This window comes from Sturnus vulgaris, chromosome 2, assembly GCF_052056855.1.
Source record: "Sturnus vulgaris isolate bStuVul1 chromosome 2, bStuVul1.hap1, whole genome shotgun sequence".
Classification (NCBI taxonomy): Eukaryota; Metazoa; Chordata; class Aves; order Passeriformes; family Sturnidae; genus Sturnus; species Sturnus vulgaris.
The window spans coordinates 17,121,271-17,142,099 of NC_142244.1; the positions used below are offsets into that span (position 1 = coordinate 17,121,271).

At 45.1% G+C, this 20,829-nt stretch overlaps 1 protein-coding gene across 6 annotated transcripts in view; it reads right to left on the reverse strand.

Annotated features, from left to right (window-relative positions):
* Positions 1-2,792: 2,792 nt before the first annotated feature.
* Positions 2,793-20,829, reverse strand: part of ILDR2 (immunoglobulin like domain containing receptor 2) — a 39,007-nt gene continuing 20,970 nt past the window's right edge. For 3 of the 6 annotated variants that reach the window (XM_088158090.1, XM_088158070.1, XM_088158093.1), the window contains 6 exons: positions 17,321-17,467; positions 16,394-16,570; positions 11,312-11,428; positions 9,700-9,910; positions 8,056-8,752; positions 2,793-7,232 (listed from right to left, as the gene is read on the reverse strand). In XM_088158090.1, coding sequence (XP_088014216.1) covers positions 7,197-7,232; positions 8,056-8,752; positions 9,700-9,910; positions 11,312-11,428; positions 16,394-16,570; positions 17,321-17,467 — 1,385 coding nt within the window. In that variant the 3' untranslated portion in view covers positions 2,793-7,196. The other 3 variants (XM_088158103.1, XM_088158079.1, XM_088158087.1) reach the window with 2 other exon arrangements.

The following is a 20,829-nucleotide window of genomic DNA, read 5'->3' on the forward strand; positions in this document are numbered from 1 at the left end:
TAAAATAGAGGATGAGTGACAATTTTCGAGCCAGGAGATGCTGTACCTTGCAGAGGGAAATACAGAGCAGAGCTGGGAACTGCTTCCCCTGCACCTGACTGCTGATAACACCTATCAGAAGCTACCTAAACATGTAAATGCTGTTCAGGTTACACCTACAAACTGTGTGAGTCTTAATCCATTATTTACAACACTGAGAAAGAATCTGAATGAAGTTGCTTGTTTATGACACAAAAATCACCAGTCCAGAGCACTGCAGACCTAAGGACAAAGAGGCCTAAAGAAAAGATCGTGTCTGTACTAAAGAGATAAAAGTTTTCTGAATTAAAAAAAAAAAAAAAAGTTTTACATCTGCAAGAGCAGGGGAGAGTTTATAGTTTCTCTGAAGCTGTGTCCCCATAGGGTACTTGCATGAATTTTTTGTATAAAAATTCTGGGCAGAATGTTTTTGTATGTTATCCTGTGAATGGTATGAGATTTATGAAGGATCTGCTGCTCCACTGGAAAATATTTGGTTTATTGTTCATTAATCAAAAAAGGGGTTGAAAACTACTCATGTAAATTGCTCATATCTTAGCAAAAATTGGGCAAATTATTTGCCTGCAGGATAATAAAAAGGCAGATTGGTAGGAGCTTTTCCTGCTTTTATTCTCCATGGTGACAACTCAAAGGCAACAAGTTCGATACTGTAGGCATGGCAAATGTATAATGCTTGGTAATTGGGGATGTGGATGTCTCCCAAAAAGCTATAAAAGTGTTACATTTTCATTATAGAGTATTGTTGCGTCCTTCACCCCCTCATATTGAAAAAAGTTCATTACAGGGGAGGACAATCCAAGGAAAATAACAGCAGCAAAGAAAGCCACTCACTCACTGTGTAATGGCTGGGAAATGGCTGTGGTAGGCAGCAAACAGAGGCAGGAAAAAAGCGCAGCCCATCTGTAAACAGCAAGAGGATTGAACCCCTGAGCCAGGGCTTAAATTTCCCTGGACTGAATTTTGCTTTCAAGCCAAGCCTGTCGACTTCTAGTTCACACTTCTAAGTCACATGCAAGTAATAGCACCTTGGAACTCCATTTACTTTCTGACTCATTAAATGCTGCTCCTGTCTGCCACTGCTCTCACCAAAGACAATGAAACCTGAAAGCATTTGCTCCTGCTGTTTGCACTCCACAGCTCCGACTGCAGCTGCCCTGGGATTCAAAACAATACTGACCTGTTTTGAAATTATGTTCAGCTTTAATTTTAAAAATGTTTCCAGTAACACCCCTGTTTGGGCTTGAGAGAATATCTGGAGAGCTTGGGGTTTTTTTTGCAGGCATTCTGTAATTTTTGTTTTTATAGGGGGTAAAAGTGCCTTTTCACAAAATGCCACTCATTCTACATCCAAACTGGTTGGAACCCCTAGGCACCACACTAAAGGCTGACTGGAAATAGCCAAAGGAAAGCAGAGGGGTCAGAAAGGCATTACAAGGATGACAAAAAAGTGACAGGCAAAAGGGAGAGGAGGTGATGGCCTCCACTGGCAACAGCCCCTGTGCAGGCAGGGGTGAATGTCAGAGAAAATTATAAAGGTCACAAGAGAATTCATATGGGAATCATGGAAGGCTCCTTCCTTTAGTATTAGCTAATTTTATTCTTTACAGTTTTGCTGCTTCTAATGCTGGTAAATCCAGCTGGCATTTTTGAGATCACATCAAAATGGTAGCTGTTCCTTCACGTTATGCAACAGACACCTTTTCAGATCTTCCAGGAAATGAGAAAGGACCTTAGGTGCCCCAGGTGACTATGAGGGTGGTTTCAGCATCACAGCTGTTGTAGAAAGCACATACAGCCAGTAGAGCCTGAAGGAGATGCTACACCACAGAGGTTTCTGGAATTATAGGGAAAAATCTGCAGCACCTGGCAGATGCCAAAAACATCTTTGCTCCTGGATTCTAGTTTGCTCCAGCAAAAAATGAGCTAAAGCCCCTTTAGCTTTTATTTCCACATGTTCCAAACCCTGTACTTGGTGACCAAGAAGGGATCCTCACCCACATATTGAGTGAAAGCTACTTGGAGAAAAAGACAGCTCCATGCAGTTCCTCAACAATCTCCACATCATTAAAATTATTTTCAGAATAGCCCAGGCATGATGAACACCGTGGTGCTGCGTTTATGTACCCAGAACAGTTTGTGGCAAGGTTTGACTTGTGATTGCCCCTTCTAAGAGATCTCTCCCCGCAGCTGTCCTTTGTCTCTCAGAAATGCAGCTCAGGTGTGCAATGCTGATTCCACTCCTGATCCAACTCCAGTAACAAACGTGGGGATGTTACAGCTCCAGTCCCCTGTACCATATGCCAGCACAAAGACCTGAGTGATTCTGGCTGCCTGTTTCAGCTTATCAATTTTGAGGGTTTCTGAAAAATTTTAAAGTATTCAAAGTGCTAATTTTGTTAATTTTCCATTTCAGTGGAAATGGAGTGTTCTGAGGATGTTCACACTGAAGCCACCCATTGGAACTTTTACAATGTACTTTAAAGGAATAATGTGATTGATGAGAAGTCATTAGCATTGGTATTTATTTTCCCATTCCATTATGTCAAAACCTTTTTTTTCAGTAGCCAGGATCACTTTTTTGACAGCACAGCTAAATCTACTGCTAAAGTTTGATCCTAGTTTTGCTCTAGGGGCTCTTTTAAATTTTTAGAGGATTCTCTCATTATCTGTTTTCTTAGTAAGTCACTGTTGTGATGCTGTGATTTTAAGACCAGAAAAGTCTCCATGTCCTTGACATGACGCAAACATCCATATCCAGTAAGAAAAGGATTTTAATTTTATGCCAGCAATAAAAATTCATCACTGGAAAACTTATAATTTGAGAACACATAATAACCAGGCTCATTATTTCCCAGCACCAGCATTCTGCAGGTGTTCTGAAAGATGGCACAGACACAAACCATTACTCCTCTCCTGAAACAGGAGGCTCCTCTCGAGCTGTCTGTCAGACTCTGGCCCCCTGCTCCCCTGCTGCAGGAGTCACAGGTCATTAGGGTTGTGTAGCTGTGAAGATACTTTAGTCACCCCTCACTTCTCGATTTGGTCCATTTCCTGCTGCAGCAGACACATTTCTAATGGGAAAAATAAAGGTGGCCTGAGGACAGACATGATCGGTAACTGAAAAACTCCTGCAGATTTGTACAGAGAGATACAAAATCCAAAAATTTAGAGCAAGGTTGCTGATGCTCAGATCTGACTTCAGGGAATTAAGACCTCCTTTTTTTTTTTTCTGCAGCTGAAACTTTTATCATTTGGTAAAACTCACGGAATCACTAGTCATAAAATCTTCAATACTTTTCCAGGTACTTGGATTCAAGAGATGTTTCCAAGTTCTCACAAACAGTTGTTTGTACTATTAAAACAGTTTTCTTAAAAGAATTAGCTTGCAACTACTTATTTATAAGCTAGATACACAAATGGCAAATTCTTACACATAGTGTACAGATGCCCTAAAGTACCAGCACTGAACAAACAAAACCGACTCAAATAAATGAAGACTTGTATTTTTAATACACACAACTCATTCCTGAGGGCTTGATCAAATAAACTACAGTGACTGAAATAAGGGACAGAACATAACTGAAATGAGAAGACTGTAATGCTCGGGCTTCCAGTATGATTTAAAATATAGAGGTATTCAGAGATTGTAAAACCACTGGTTTGCCCCCTTTCTGGCATAGTCAAATGCACTTTCAAATTTCTATGTCAGCTGTTTCCTGGGTCTGATGGAAACGTAAGCAGGCTAAGCTCTCTTGAAATTCATGGCACAGGGGTTGCCAAGGCTTTCAGACTAACAAAACACGGGCTTGCTAGAATCCTCATATGTCAGAAATGAAATGTTAGATTTACAACAGCATGTAGAATAGCTCTGTAGCTCTTCTCCAGGCCTCACAGACCTTAGATGGCAGCCACCTGCCCACCTCTTGCTAACCATGCTGTGATTTTCCTAAGCACACACTATTAATGGTAAAAAAAGATAAAAATACTTAAAATGTTCATCTCTCCATCCAGAATACAGGCAGATGGTAAGTGCAGTTGCTAAGTTGCTCTCCCTGTTTGAAAAGTCATGGCACTCAGGCAGTCATGTCCCCAGTGACTGGTAAAAGGGAAACATCAGACCCATTTTAAATGGATAAAAGAACAATGCCCTGGGAACCCTTGACCAATCAGCCTCACCCCTGTGCCCTGAAAGATCCTCCTGGAAGCCATCTCAAGGTATGTGGGTGGGAGAGAAGTGATTAAAGACATGGCTTCACCAAGGACAAATCACTCCTGCTTACTTGGAGACCTTCTATGACAGAGTGACTGCACTGATGGATCAGGAAAATCCATCTGATGTCATGCACCTTGACTTCTGGCCTTTGACACAGTCCCACACAACTTTTAGTTTCCAAACTGGAGAGAGATGAGTTTGATGGATGGACTACTTGATGGACAAGGAATTGGCTGGATGGCCACATCCAGAGCATCAGCCAATGGCTCAATCAGTAACAAGTGGTGTCCCTCAAGGGTCTGCACCAAGGCTGGCACTGTCCAACCTTCATTAATGGCAAAGATTCTGGGACTGAGTGCCCTCTCAGCAGTCTGAGGGTGACACCAAGCTGGGTGATGCCATGGAGTCACTGGAGGCAAGGGATGCCATCCAGAGTGACCCTGGGACAGACTTGAGGAGTGGGCTCACAAAGTTCCACACAGCCAAATGTGGGGTGCTACACCTGAGTCAGGGCAACCCCTGGTATTGATACACACTGGGGGAAGAAAGGACTGGGAGCCCTGAGAAGGACTTGAGGAACTAGATGATCTTTAAGGTCTCTTCCAAACCATTCAACAATTCTGTGATTTTATAGTGGTGGATGAAAATTGGACATGAACCAGCCACGTGCTCATATCCTGGGCTGCATCAGGTGAGTGACCAGCAGGCCAAAGAATGGAATTGCCCTCTCCTCCATTCTCCTGAGACCCCACACAGAGTACTCTGCTCAACTCTGGGACCACCCACACAAAGACATGTTCCTGTTAGAGCAGGTGTGGAGGAGAGGGACAAAAATGGTCAGAGGGGCTGGAACACCTCTTCTATAAAGACAGGTTGAGAGAGTTAGGGCTGTTAAGCCTGGAGAAGGCTCTGGGGAGACCTTAGAGCCTTTCAGTGCCTAGAGGAAACAAGACAGACTTTTTACCAGGGCATTGATTTTCAAGTAAAGGAGGGTAATTTTAGATTAGATACAAGAAAGAAATTCTTTACTGTGAGGGTGGTGAGACACTGGAACATGTTGCCCAGAGAATCTGCAGATGTCCCATCCCTGAAAGTGTTCAAGGTCCAATTGTATGGGGCTTCAAGCCTCATATGTAGATGTCCCTTGCACAAAGTTGAAACTTTAAATGGAATGTTTGAAGGCTACCTCCTGTACAAACAATTCTGCAATTCCACAATTGTATGTTCCTGCTGGCTAATCCCTCTCTGGCCAGAAAGACCCAGGACTGGGATTTCCAAAAGTACAGTCATCACTAGAGGAGCGTGGGAGAAGAACATCAGCCTTTTATCAATTCATCTTCTCACATGAAAACTGTCATCAAATATATTGAGATTATGTTTCCTCTCCCCTGAGCATTCCTGGTGGGTGAACTATCTGGCAAAGGAGCATTATTGAAATTAATCTATCGGTTTTACGGAGAACTGCAGTGATGTTAATATACCCTGTGTTCCAAACAGTACTGCCAGTATGAGCATCTGAGGCCAGACAGCTTCCCAAATTCCCAGAGGAATAACAAAGATGTCATTTCAGAGGCTGATAATGTCCACAACACAACAGGGCACTAAGTTGTTTCTAAGTGTACTAGAAACACCTTAAAATGGACCTTAAAATGTTCCCATCATCTTCCCTCACATGATGATTTTAACAGCTAAATAACTGACAGCATAATACCCTGCAAAAACCAGAATGTCAGGCTTCCAAAAGGTGTGAAGCACTCATTTCTAAATAAAGCTATTCCTGAGAGAACAGCCACTAAAACCACATCCCAGCCGAAGTGAATGGAATGGTTTGAAGTGAAAGGGGTGACTTTCAAGGCTTGTATCCATCCACAGTGCTTATTCTTTTCCCACTGCTGTTACTACTCTTTTCAGTAGTAGTTTCTTCTGGGAAACTATTCCCAGAAAGGAGTGATACCAGTGGCATAGAATGAAGGTCTGCAGCTGCCCTCTCACAGAGACTGTCCCCTTTTTGCTTCCTTGAAACAAAAAGGCCACTCACTAGAGTGGCAGAGGTGTCTGGTGGTGCTGGAAGCAGAGCACTAGGAAGGCTAGACCACTGCTGTTAAAACAGTGGAGTAGGTACTCCAGCTTGAAGCTCTACAGGGTCACAGTTGAAAGGAAATGCAAGGAAATGCAACAGCATCAAAACAAAACACAGTTGGGGGCAGGGAGGAAACAAATCATGCTCTCATCACAATAAAAGCTATTTTGACCCACTTTCAAAACAATACATCAATCTCACCTGCAACTCTCATCACACAACGAACAGAACTAAGTATATTGAACAAACCAGCTCATAATTGTCTCTTTCCCCATTCAGCCCTTATCAAGGTAACATCTCATCAGTCATTTTCTTACAGTGTCTGAAAGGATGTGGATTTTCTTTCATGATTTAGGGACTGATCAGCTGGAGGCGGTCTGCAGTTGTAAGAACAAAGCCTCCTCCCAGCACGGGGGTGATACAAAAAAGGTTTTAAGCATGGAGACAATTTTGATCCAAACAGAGAACTGAGGAGACAGAGAGAGCAAGAGGTACACATGCCTCCCTCTGCACATGGGGCAGGGCAAGAGGCACAAAGGCAGCCTCACTTGTAGTTCAGGGCTGCAGGTGGAGTAGGGATGTGGCTGCTGTCCAGTGCAGAGTAGAGGGCACTGGAAAACAGGGTGCCAAAGAGAGCCCCATTGTCCTGGCAGACTCCCACAGCCTCTGAGATCAAGTGCTGTCCATGGGAATCTGTCTCTTACAAAAGCCTCAGCTCCTCTGGATGAAGCAAAAAATTGAAACAGTGCATGGCTGATGGCTGCAAAGGTTCACAGAGGCATGTCTTGATTGTTGCTCTGCATCTTCTCCACTGCAGTCACCTCATGATATCCAGCCCATCAACATGACAGGTCCACAACAACTTCAAACCACAAGGGACATCCTTGTTGGGAAATCATTCTGAGAGGAAAGAGAGAAGATTAAATGTCAACAGGAAAGCTCTCATTGGAACAGAAAAAGGGACAGACAAAGCTTTGACAGAGACAACTAAACAGCAACAGCTTTGTCCACTCACAATCCAGTCCTCTCTCCCACAGCCAGGCTACTCTAATGATAAGGTCTCCCTCCTGCAGACTTCCCCAGCTGGCTTAGATAGGGAAGATCCCCTTCTCCAGCAACCACGAATTCAACAGTCCTCACTATCTTGCACTGTGGCAGGATGTTCTGCACTTGCTGGTACCCTGGGTGAGGAATGCCTTTGGCATGAATGGCCCCCACAGAAGCACATGGGCCCATGCACCCACAGGAGTCTGTGATCTCACCCCTTTCAAAGGGATGTCTCTTACATCATCCCCTGCTACCAGCCCTGCCCCAGTCAAGAAGAACAAGAGGCTCTCAACCCTTCCTTAGCAAGGATCAAGGCCAAAGCAAAGCTCTGTAACTTCTCTAAGGCCTGGGTAACTTTCCTACCACAATCCTCCTGAACTCTAGATAAACTCCCACCACCTTGGACTATCAGGCCACAGATGCCAAAGACATCCCTTGCCTCCCCAGTCCCAGGCACATCTGCCTTTCCCCTCCATCATGGACTCCTGTGTAGGAGCTAAGAGTAAGAGTGTAGGAGTTCTGATTTCCTTCCCCCCATTCCCCCAGGGAGTGACACCCAGACTCCAGGTGTTACCCTCCTGGAAAACCCCCTTGCCCATCAACTCTGCTTAGTAACCCCTGCCTGGTGGCTCTCCGCTCAGCCTATTTGGACCAGGACCACCAGACATGGCCTCACTGTTTTCTTGGGGTCCTTTTTCCTCTTCTTGTCAGAGGCATTGAGGTAGGCCTGTTCCCTGGCCCTGTAGGAAGGGCCTCGGCTCAGCTCCCTCTCGCTGTAGGGGGGCAGGCTGTCCTCCTCCTCCTCGTCCTGCTCGGGGGACGACGACTGCGGCGGCGGCGGCTGCGACTTGTCGGCTTTGTAGGTGGAGGGTGGCGACCAGGCATAGTACGTGCTGCCTCCTCTCTGGCTGGGCTGCGAGCTCAGCTTCGAGGGGGTTGCACAGTGGTCACCGCTCTCATCGTAGCTCCGGGATTTCCTCTCCAAGACGCTGCTGAGGTAGGAGTGATCGTATTTCTGGCTCCCTCCCGGCGTCCGGCTCACCAGCCTGGGGAGATGCTTCTCCTCGTGGGCCCGCCTGCGGGGCGGGCTGTAGGACCAGCCCCGATCCGAGTCCGTGAGCGGCTCCCGGTTGGCCCTGCAGCGCTTGGTGTAGTATTCCTCCATGGAGCTGTCCTGGTGGGGCAGCCCCCCGCCGGCGCCGCGCCCGCCGTGCGACTCGGAGCGCTCGAAGCGCCGCAGCTCCTGGCTGTCCGCCCGCCGCGGCCGCTGGCTGTAGGACTCGGCAAAGGCCGCCAGCTCGTCCATGGACACGGCCGGCACTCCCACCGAGAAACTCTTACGGGACAGCATCTCCGACTTGGATCTCTGCTGGCTGGAACAGGGAGGAGATGGAGATAAGAGTCAGAGGGCAGGATCCAGCTGCGCTCATCCCCTCGGCTGCCTGCACAGACAATGGAGGGAAACAGGCACTCCTGGGGGCATCAGTCATCTGAGCTGTTTTCATCGTCTTCCATAGGAAGACATCTATCACATCCTGGAAATCCTGGGGTGTCTCTGCTGGCTGTAAAGGTAGCTTGGTGCAGATAGCTAAGGTTCTTTATATCTAATGTTACCTGAGGTTATCCCCAGGGTGCACCTGCCCTGTCCTCAATATGCAGGGCTGGACCTGCTTTTCCTTCATCCTTGAGCTTGTAGGTGTATATCCAGCTAGAAAAACCCAGAAACCCAGCTATAGAAGCTCACAGTAGGGCAGTTTTGAAGTAGCTTTAAAGACAGTGAGCTGGTACAACAGCCCAGTACTGAAGGAAGGAAATCCCTGCCACTGCTTTTGGGATACTGGGCAGCTTGAGGTAAGGTTGTGCTATCTCTCTTTTAGGCACCAAAGTGCAAATCCTTTACACCTAGAGCACCGATCTAGCTGCACCAAAGCAGGAGAGTGTGCCTCCTATATATTAAAGCACACCAGCACTGGGAAGTGCTGGAGGCATCAGGTACAAAGCTCATGAGAAAGATTTGCACTTTCCTACTACGTGAAGAGTGGCTTGGCTCCCTATTCATCCTACTTTTACATCCCACTAGGACTGGGGCTTGTACCTAGCTTTACCCAGCTGGGTAAGCTTCAGCAGGCTTGTGGCAATCAGCTTCATTCTGACCTCATCTAATGACATGTCCAGATTTCCTATTTCTCTCTGGCCCCTCTCCCCTGCTGAGCAGAGCAAGGGCAGCAGGAAATAGGGGAGAGCTACCAGTCCATCTGTCCCTTCTGCTTTCTTTGCCACTTTGCCAGATCGAGCTGCCCCCCGACGTGGTGTCCCTCACCTGTGCCAGTAGCTGTCCCTCTCATCCCTGTAATCAGACACAGCCTGTGACCTGGAGGTGCCGCCTCCCCCCACGACTCCTGCCCAGTACTCGGGGTCGCCGTCCATGTCCCCGGCGGGGGGCAGAGGTTTCCTGCGTGCCTGCCGGTAGGGCTGGCGGAAATTCAGGTCCTCCTCGTGCAGAGAGCTCAGCTCAGACACTGTGTTGTTATCTGCAGGAAAGAAATGAGATGGGCATCACCCGATGGCAGCCAGGCAGGGATTCTGAGGGTATCACAAAAGGCATGAGATGCCTGTGTTCCAACTGAGTTCAGCCTTTGGGAAGAGCTTCCCCTCAGTAGCAGGTGTGAGCCCCCTGCCCTTGTGAGGTGGTCACCAAGCTTGGTGGGACACCACTACAGCACAGAAGTTCGTGCCACCTCCCCTTTTCCTGGTGTGAGACAGGCTGCCTCTGGATTTGGCCTGATTTGCCCAGCTAAAACAAAACAACCCCCTCAAAAAAAGATTAAGAAAAAAGTAAAAGTCTGTCTGAATCACTGTCAGTCTCTACCTCATCAAGCACACTGACATCTGTAGGCCTGACATACCAATCTGCAGAGGTCTTTTTATAGTAAATCTTGTGGGTGGAGAAGACTGTGTGCTCAGCAATGACTGTTTTAGAAGTATATATAATTTGTTCGTTATGCCTAATCTGTACAGAGCTTTGATGTAGTGTCATTCCTTAAAGTCCTTCCCTTCTATGATTTTCAGGATCCCACACGTCTCTTTTAAGTGAGCCTCTAACACTGCCTAACGTGGGTTAGCTCTGTGTGCTGCCCACAGGAACTGAGCCCCCTCCACAGCCACTGTCCTCTGCACACAGCACCCACAGGACAAGAAGCAGCACTGCAAGCCCTCCCCACACACCTTGTCCCATTCTGCACCTCTGCCTCCTAATGTGGAAAGATCCTCACTTGGGTTTGTATTCTGACACACATTAAGTGGAGCCTCAGCCTTTATTTAAGGAAATAAAGCTTACAAGAGGCTATGGGAAGACAGTGAGGAGTTCCACACAGAAGCTCAGTTCTGAGATTGTACCATGTCCCTGCTCACCACCCTGCTCCTTCTGCAGGGCAACAGCCACTCCAAACAAACTTCCTGCTTCCTTCAAGCCATGCTGTGGTCACTGCAGCCCACAAAACACACTTTCAATAAAATCAGCCCTCTCCTATTTTGCCATGCTGGGAATTTACAGACACCACACTCTGAAGAATTTGTGAAAGCAATATCCCAGCTGTTATCACACCACAGGCTGTAGAAAGTATGAGTAGAAACTTGGCTTTTCAGATGCTGATGATCTCAAAGTTTAATTATAAGAGTGGACAACTTTCATGAGCTTTTCAGTATCCCTCACTTTTCTCTAAGAATTATTAGATAAGCACCAGACCTTTAAAATCAGAACATACCTGCAGATACCTAAAATTTAGATTGTATCTGTCCCAATTAGCTTATCCTGGATATCATATCCTAGGGGCTGACCCTGTGGCAAAGTGCATTTTTAATTATGAATTTTCCAATCTCTCCTAGGTCAGTAGGGAAAGAAAAAAAAAAATCAAACCATGCTTGTTTCTCACATCGTTCTCGCATCCTCCTAGACGGATCAAACTGAGCCAATTCTTTCTCCACATAGTACAGCACCTTCATGGAATCCCTGTCCTTGTCAGCCTGGATCCTGTACCCCTTGCGCACTGCTGGGGAGAAAAAAAGAAAACATTAGAGGAAAAGGCATGAACAAGGAGCCTTTCCCACAACACTGCCTCTGTAGTTGAGCTCACGTCTGCAGGCAGGTAGGCTGCGTCAAAACACACTGAGTCAGTCGCTGCTTCACCAGAAACTCGTCTACAGTGTGGGATGTGAAGCTGTAAGAACTTGCATGGTTTTAAAAGTTTGCAAATGCCCAATTTGTGATAGACTCTGAGCATGGTGGGACAGCCTCACAGCACCTCACCCTCTCATGTGAGATAGGCTCGCTCTGCAGTTAGCCCGCTTTGCCCAGCTAAAACAAAAGCACCCCCCTCATTGCCACAGAGTGATTCCAACTCCCACAGATGACGGCAGAGAGAAAAGCAGAACTCATTTCCCCTTCCTCAGCACTATTGAAAGGATTTGTCATGGTATGGGAGAAGCAGTCCCAGATCAGGCTTCCTCTAAGCTCTCAGTCTGCAGGAGAAGCAGGTGGCTGAGCATTTGGGAGTTGGCACTGTGCAAGACCACTCCACCCTCCCACTCCCATGAATTTTCCTCACACAGGTTGAGGAGTTTGTGGCAAAAGCTCCAGAGAATACAGAAGGAAACACAAAGTCCCACAAAGCACATCACACTGCTTTGAGATTTATACTGACTCCAGGGATGAGGCCAACCAGGTCACTGGCAGCTATGAAACTGCTCTAGGATTCTTTACAAGCTTTACTTCACAGAAAAGGTATATGTCTTATACATTAAATGCTTGACTTGTGGGAAGTTTGGACAGCTTTTTAACTTGTCCATGTGCCTGTGTGTGAAAAAGAAGGCCTTATACACCTGGAGCCAAAGCAGATTTAACTCTGGCAGGTTAGCTCCATGCACAATTTACCTACTAACAATAGCTACAAACAGCCTGACTACCGTAAGGCAGGCCTATGGTCAGCAAGAACTCCACCTTTCCACTCTCTCTTTGAAGAAAATAAGGTTTTTATAGCAGATTATTTAAGAAAAATCTCAGTCTGGAGCTATTTCAGGATTGACAGAAATTCAGGTCTAGGTACAAGAGAGGACTACAACCCTCAAATTCAGCCTTATTAGAGAACCATTGTAAGGACAATTCACTTAAAAACTACAAAATGGAACTGCCTAGCATGGGGTTAACATGTTCCTTTGTGGGAGCACTGCAGTGTTGCATGAGTGCTCCTGCTGGGGAACAATTTAAACACTTGGACAGTGCTTCTGAGCCAACCTGTTCCTTCTGTTTTATCCCTCACCACCGCAACACGTCGAGCTATTAACATATGGGTTCGGTAGTACGTCGCATAGTATGTGCTGTGTGGGCTGAGCAAGGACTTGGCAGAGGTATTCTTAGGCACCTCCTGTCCTAAACTGCTGTGCATGTGTCTGAGCACTAGGAAATAACCATGCTCTGCTTCAGGAATGGCTGTGCCATAGAAATGGGTAGAGTGCTTCAGATCAAAGCGCTTCACTGTGGGTTTGCACTGCACATGTGTAAGGTAAGTGATTCCATTTTGAGATATTACCTTGGGTGTCTGCATCTGGGAATGGTATAGGATCTAAAAATATAGTAGGGGTCTATCAGGGTCCTTCTTTTAATGTGCCTCCAGACAGCTCAGCTGACAGCAGTGTGGTTTATTATCCCTGTGAGTGAGTGCACAGTGGCTGGAAATGCAGTGGTTTACAGAACACAAGGAATCCTGCCTCTGTCTCCTGAAGAGGAAACACAGCTGGTCTCCCCGAGTGAGGCTGGACTGACTGGCCTCAGAAGTGACAGCTCTGCTCAGCATGAGCAGCAAGGGCAGTTCTCCTGGTACCTCAATTCTGTCTGGTACCATGCCAGGAAAGAGGCCTCTCACTATTCTTTCTTCTAATGTGCAGACTAGGAGCTCATTTATACACAGGCCAGCAAACCACTCTGACCTACTCATCACCTTTGGAGAACTTGAACAGACAGCTTCCAGACTGTCTCACACTGAGGCTGTGCCAAACATCAATTTGGGCAACCTCTATAGCTCCTGGAACTGATGGGAGAATTAGCTAAGCTTCATGCTAGCTTCATACTAAACTTGCTATTGCAGCTGTACCAAAAGGCAAATTAATTTCTTGGTTAATTCTGCAAGTATCTAGAAATTAATTTTGGATTTAAATCTGCAAAGATGACTGTGAAGAGCTCATAAAAAGTATTTTCCACTACAGAGGAAGCAGTTTTGTCTCTACGTTTGTTTATTAAATACTTCTCATAAAGTCTAAATGTTCAACTTATTAAATCTCTTCATTATTCCTTCAGCTGAGAACCAAAGATATTACTGTTTCTTCCTCACACTCTTCATCTGTAAATTGCCATAATCCTTTAATTAGGTCTGAATCATTTTAAGCCCATTTTAATTATAAAGAAATAAGGATGCAGAAATGTTGACCACATGTCCAGAACCACTCACTGAAGTCAAAGGGAATGGAACATTCTTCCCATATTTTCTTCTCTTGAACAGTTCATAAATTTCTAATGTTTAATTTGTATTTAACTAGACACTATTTTTATTCTTCTGTGGGTGGAACCAACTCAGCCTAAACTGTAAGCTGTCTCCCTCCCCAGAAAGGACAGCACTATTTTTTTTCAGACAAGTAGTTTAGGAAGTAAATGATGTCTCATCCTGATACCCTTTTAATGTTAAAAGATCTAGGACCAACATCTTCCCTGTGTGCAGAGTTCAAAGGATCTATGCAAAAGCCTCTAGGTAACCACTGTGTTTAAAATAGGGCATAAATTCTAACTCATCTGTTGTCAACACTCTTCTAAATAAGAGAGCTAAATGTTTTTGGGTATTTTTTCCTCCATTCAGCCCTAAGTTTAGGATAGAGTTCCTAAGCTTAATCTGAGTTTTGCAACATAGCTTTTATGTAACACCAGGCAAATTTTCTAAATATCCTCAGGCCTGAGTTTGCTCACTAGATCTCCTCACAGGGGTCATTTATAAGCACAGAATCTATCTAGGGCAAAGGATGTTGTTTTTAGCCAGAATTACAGAGTTCTCCAGTCTCTGTCCCCCAGCACTTCCTATACCATTTTTTTAAATGGACTTGACAGAAAGGTGGAAGTCCTAAAGATGCAAAGTTTCAGATCAGACCTACAGCAGCTGTGTGGAGGACAGAGAGGCATTTTATTCTCCTTCTGAGAAAGGCTTTTATTATAAACTCAACCATTACCTGTTTTGTTTAGCTTGCTGCCTGGCCAACAAGCAAAGAAGTAACTTGGAAAAGCCACACAATGTTTTCTCTTCTACAGCCTGTCATTAGGGGATATTCTGGCATTGTGGAGGACCTTAAGACCAAAAGAACAGTACACAGGCTGTAATTCTCCCTTAGCTCCACAGTTCATGCACCTTGAACAACAGGTCCATGATCCAGACTAAGGGTTTGTCCGTATTATTGCAAAAAAGAACTAATTTTTAACAAGTTTAAGAAACTCTGTTGTCTTGCCACAAAGGTTAAAGCTCTGTGATAATGTTTTTATTTGCCATTTATACTATTTCCTGTCAAGTCCTGAGGTAAGGGATTGAGTCCAGACATCTGATTTGGATGCATTATATATTAAATGCATCCTTCTGGGTAAGTATCATGAGATCCTAAGAGCCATTCCATTTGGCCACCAAACATATGCACTGTTTTTTATTCTGAACTTGTGCTCTGCTAGCAGAGACAAGACTGGGAGCTGTGATCTGACTCTTAAAAAATCCCTGGAGTTCCCACAACCAACACCACACTCTACATGCAGCAACATTTTTCACAGCAGAAAAAAACTGAAGCACTGGGGTGTCATTCATCATTTTCTGACAAAGGTTTTTCAATTGGATACATTCTACATTGGATCAGTGATTGATTTATTTCCTATTTCAAAATGCTCCATTCCAGAGCTCTGTTTTGATTTCAGTGGGCAAAAAAAAGTATGATTGTTGTAAGAAAATACTTTTTGTAATTCCAGAAAGGTTTAATATACTGACTGGGGCAGCAGAAGCATGTGTAGGGTTGTTGTTTCAGAAGCTTAATTAATGATGCTACTTAATCTTGTCTTTTCAGATGTGTTTTATCAATACACTGATACTTAGTGTGGTGCTTTGAAATCAGACATGTAGCTGGGTCAGCGATGACTCTACATTGGTGAGACTCATTTCTGCTGCAGAATGTTTGAATTTAGACAGCCACTCTGACCCTGAAATGCATGTGGCTAAATAGCTGCCCTCTTTTCTCCTTGATGGCAGCTTCCTTTGCAGCAGCAGAAATGACCCTCCCCAAGACAAGAGGCATCACACTGCTACTCTAGTTCTGATAATCATTCACAACTCCTTTCTAGTCAGAAGCATTTCATCACTCACATTTCACAAATGCAAAGGCTGAAAAAAAAAGTGACCTACTGACTTCTGTCCAGTAAAGGACAGGGTCCAGCCCCAAAGATCTTGGGCAGAAATATCAAGGGATTACTTTGCCCAAAATGGCAGGGGGACAGTAAAACATGCTGCAGCAAAAACTTCTGCCAGAGGCCAAGCAGTGCCATAAAGAGGGTTGCAGGAACAGTTTACAAAGAGAAAGCAGCTTGCAAAGCATCAGCTCTACGGGGAAAATGGCTCCTGCCTCTGCTCTCCTGAAATCATCATCATCCTTTTGTCCTCTGCAAGAGAACATCTGCAGCAGTAATGAGAAGGGTCCTGCACAGGAACTCGGCTTCCCATTCCCTGCTGACCTAATTAGGCACCCACAAACTGACTCTGTGTTGATGGTCCCAGAAAAGTTAGACCACGAGGCCCTAATGTAAATGTCATGGTCAGAGACAGGATTAAAATGCAGTTTCCCTGTGCTTCTTTTCTTCACACCACTCAGTCACTGACAATTGTTCCTCCCCTTCCCAGCCCTACTTCCCAGTAAAAGGACTGAATGTTGTGCTTGGCACTGCAAATTACCATTTTGGCTTCCTCCACTGGCCTCGCTTGGGGCTAAGGGAGGTGGGTGTGACTTATCCATCAGCACAGCAGGAGATGGGACACCAGCTACAGGAACACTGGGGATGTAGTATGGACCTGGCATGGTAGAGACTGCAGGAGGGTACCCAGCTTTTGCTGCTTTGCCTGCTACATACACTGAAAAAGAAAAAGAACAAGAGTCAGCATCACATACCACCCCCCACAGACACGGGCACAAAACCTGCACCAACATCGGTGGCAACCCCACAGGAGGCAACCACACAAATGAATTAACAAGGACCAACCTGAATTTCTCTAAGCCTCAAAGGGTACTGACAGGAGTTTAAAATATGCACTGCATATAATAAAAGTGCATATAATAATAATGGCACTGTGAGATGCTCAGAAAGACACTCAGGGTGTTACAGCCAGCATTACCACTGCCATGATTTAGTGGCAGTTCAGCTTTAAAAATAACTGATGACTCAAGCAGCAGGATGAGGCTCATGGAACTTGACAGATCTGACTGAGCCTGACCAGGAACCTTGCTGGGTTGCAAGGATTTTGCACTGTTGTAGAGGACAGCTGATTTGCATTGCCAGGAAGAAACCTCCCAGGATGCTCTTAGCTCTGACCCGCAACATTCACTGACACAACAACAAACTTTGGAATGGGAGCACGACACTCTGGAAAAGCAGGCACAGCTGCCAAGGCAGGGAGGGCTTGGGGAATTACATTTGTAATTAACTTTGAGCATTCAACCATTGAGTAATAGGTCAGATGCTTCACTCCCTAAGAACCAGTTCTCTAGCCAAGCAAAGTGCTCAGGGCAAAGGAAGCAATATGAGCAGATTCTCCTCCTGCTCTGCCAGGGAGCAGAAGTAGTAGGGAAGAGGATTTTCACCAGGCTTGGACAGGGTCACTCACGTGCCCGGGGACAGCAGCAGGACTCAGGACAGCAGGGGCAGCGGACGTAACAGCAGCAGCTGTGTGGGCAGCACTGGCACCAGCAGATCCCCACCAAGAGGAAGAACAGGAACGCCCCCAGGATCACCAGGCCCACAAAGACCCACTCTGGAAAACAAGGGGAGAAAGGGAGACACTTACTGCTGTGGAAGAGAACATCAGCAACATCCTCCCAGTGGAGAGCATGGGGACAAAACACACAGGTGAATAACAGAAGCAGAGCGACTCCCTGTGCATCTATGACTAGGGATACTCCCTCCTCTTGTGTCAAAGCAGAAATGGCACATGACAGTGAGAAATGAGCTGCAGAGATGTGGTCCCTTCTGGCAGCATCTCTGGCTGGCTGAGAGACGAGCAGCACAGAGCAGCAGCCCTGGTTCCCCTGCAGAAACCCTTCACCCCCCAGCAGACCTGCGCCAACCCGCAGGACGTGCTCCATTAGCACTTGGACCTCATCAAAGACTCATTCTTCTTGGCCATGTTCATGCCCTGCTTATGTGTTTGTTCCCTACCCACATTCTGGTTTTAATGGGCCAAAGGATGGTGAAAAGCAGGCTATAAATAGCCCAGTAAACGAGCCAGGCCTGCCCCTTCGCATCAGGCCTACGCATGCAATTATTCTTCTTTTGAATGTGCCGAACGAAACATCCTATTCAGGCGCCACAGCCAGCCAGCAAACCTAACAACCACTTTCTTCCTCCCCCATTGAAGCCTCACATGATGTGTGCCAGGCCCCAAAAGGGCTGAAAAACACCCTACAAATGAAAGCACGCAAGAGCTGGCCCACAAAAACCAGGATGGGGCTTAAAGGGGAAGGAGAGGGAGAAATGGTTTCTCCAACTTTGCTGCTGGAAAATCTGGTGGGAGCAGGGCTCAGCCTGTGCCAGGGCATCACCTACTGCCACACACGAATTCCACAGACTAAGGGAATGATCAGAGAACACATCTGGACCAAGAAATTACAAGACTGAACATGCAGGAGGCCTGGAGTTGGTTTTATGTCAGAGAAATGCACCAACCTATCTCCAAGCAAGACTGCTGGTGAGGAAAAGACTTCAGGTGTACCCAACTTTTTTTCCAACCATCTTGGAAAAATGGAAAAAGCAAACAAAGACATGATGGGGATGCTTTGCAGTGGGGAAGGCTTTATCTCCACTTCAGAGGAAAAAAAGCAGCAGACCACTATTTCCAAACACAAGTCCAGTGTTCACTTAAGAGTTTCCTGGTATATTATCATTTGAGATGAAGAAGTATTGATACAAGGATTGCAATCCACATGAAGAATCACACTGGAAAAACAGTGCACCCCTCACCTGTGTTGCTAAGCTAAAAGGTCAAGGAAAAATGTTTCACTTAGACCATTCAAAATAGAATTTTTCCTAGCTCTTGATACTTCTTATTTTTGTGTTGTGTCATTTTTGATCCATCTACAGTGTTCTGTTTGAACAAAAGTAGGATTCTTTACTTTGTTGGAGCTTTCCTTAACTCTTTTACAAACAATTACCCTTTTTAAAAATGCCATTTTAAATCTAGAATTTAAAATTTCCTTTGAAAAATGTCAGTCAAAGATCTGGCATCTACAAATCAAAACACTTCAGAAGAGTGAATTTTTTTTAATTCTTCATTTCTTTTTTGGCTGACACAGATGAATTTCATTTAAATTTGCATTTAATTTTGATCCCTCTGGAATAATTTTTTGACCTTACTATATGCTGAGAAAAATTCAGCTAACAAGTAAGGAATGGGCAGAAGGGAAGCATTCATGAATGGGAAGGCAAGAGTTGAGAGATTACTGACAAAGTCCCTCAAGTTCTGCTTCTAGCAGCTGTTTTGTTTAATATTTTCATAAATTACCTTGACATAGAAAATAAGAATATGTTAAAATATCATGACAGTAAGCAGTAGGGATGCATTGTCACTAAAGGCTGGGACATATTATACAAAGGGCCAGTTGTTCTTGGGTCTACAATAGGAAATGTAAAATGTGGTATTATCCTGAATTTCAAAGAATGCAGCAATGCTTTCAGTGTCACAGGTTCAAAGATCAAGAACTATTTTTTTTTTTTCTGAACAGGACTTCACTGATTGAAAAGAACTAAAAAACAAGAGAAATGATCCAGTATACATAGGATCACTGTCACCACTCACACAATACAGCCACCAAAAATGGCAAATGTAGGCCAAATAAGGGAAGAATTTCCAGCAGTATGGAGGAAATATCAATACCATCACACAAGGCCTCCTCTCCATGAAACTTCATCTGAAGTTACTGATGTCATACAGCTCTGGTCATCTTTGCAGCTGAAAAGGCAAATTTAGGTCGGATCTGATGGAAAGCAGGGATTTGAGGGATGAAGGGACTGTGGAGCCTGCCTGGCAGCAGGAGAGCTGAAGCCTGCTGAGTTACTCTATTAAACAGAAGGCTGAGGGAAGATGTAGGTCCTGCCTGTAAATATGGTAGGAGGATAAATGCAGGAGGAAAAGCAGGTATTGTAGTTAAAGATCTTATATAAATGGACAGAAATAGATGATCAGTGATGTAGAGAGAAGCTAAAAAAGGCCCATCAAAGAAAGTAATCCAATGGGAAAGAGAAAGGCCAAACCTTAGGCTACTCCTAAACTTGCTAAGCTTACTGAAAGGATGAAATTACATGGTGCTGGGGATAGAATGCAAGATAGGGAGCCAGAGTATCCTTTCCAGTCCTGTACTTCCTAATCTATGCCAATCTAAGCAACAGCTTAGTTGCTTAAAACTGTTTTTCTTTCTTTTTCTTATCTTGTTTTCTATAACCATCATGGACACAGAGAAGGAGGTGAAACAGCACTGCTTGACACAATTGGCCAGTCATAGCCATCCAGGGAAACTCTGATGTCAGATCTCCAGAGCTATTAGTGGACAGTTTACAACCACTCCATAAAGGATAAAAGCCTGGTAGAGGAAAGAAACAGACAGCAAGTCCATTAGAAGTGTATCTGTGGTTTCCCTGAAAACATTGTAGGAATACAAAAGAGGGTCAGGTTAGTGTACATTGCACATTGCAGGATACTCCCTCAGCATATAAAGTGGAAATCTGAAATCAGTGTCCCAGGCACAGAGACCTGTGAGTCAGGATTTTACTTCACAGGAAGTTGGACCATTTCCTTTTCTGATGAGGTTAAGCAAACAGCAAAAGGAGCCTGCTGGCTCTTACTTTATGCACAAAACTGGAATTCAACCAGTTCCTGATACAACTGTGTGATGCTGAGATTCAAATGACTACCAAGCTGACACACTCTGTGTCCTCACTGTCTGGAAACTACTGGTTTGTGCTTGCAGAGGTATCTGCTTTCTTTACTCAGGTAACAGGAAACACCAACAGCTGAAATGTGGTTTGCTGCTACATCTTACACTTTCTTGTTGTCTATCCATGCAGTGAGGGTACCAGAAAGATATCTGGTCAACACACCATAATTTTATAGCCAATCAATAA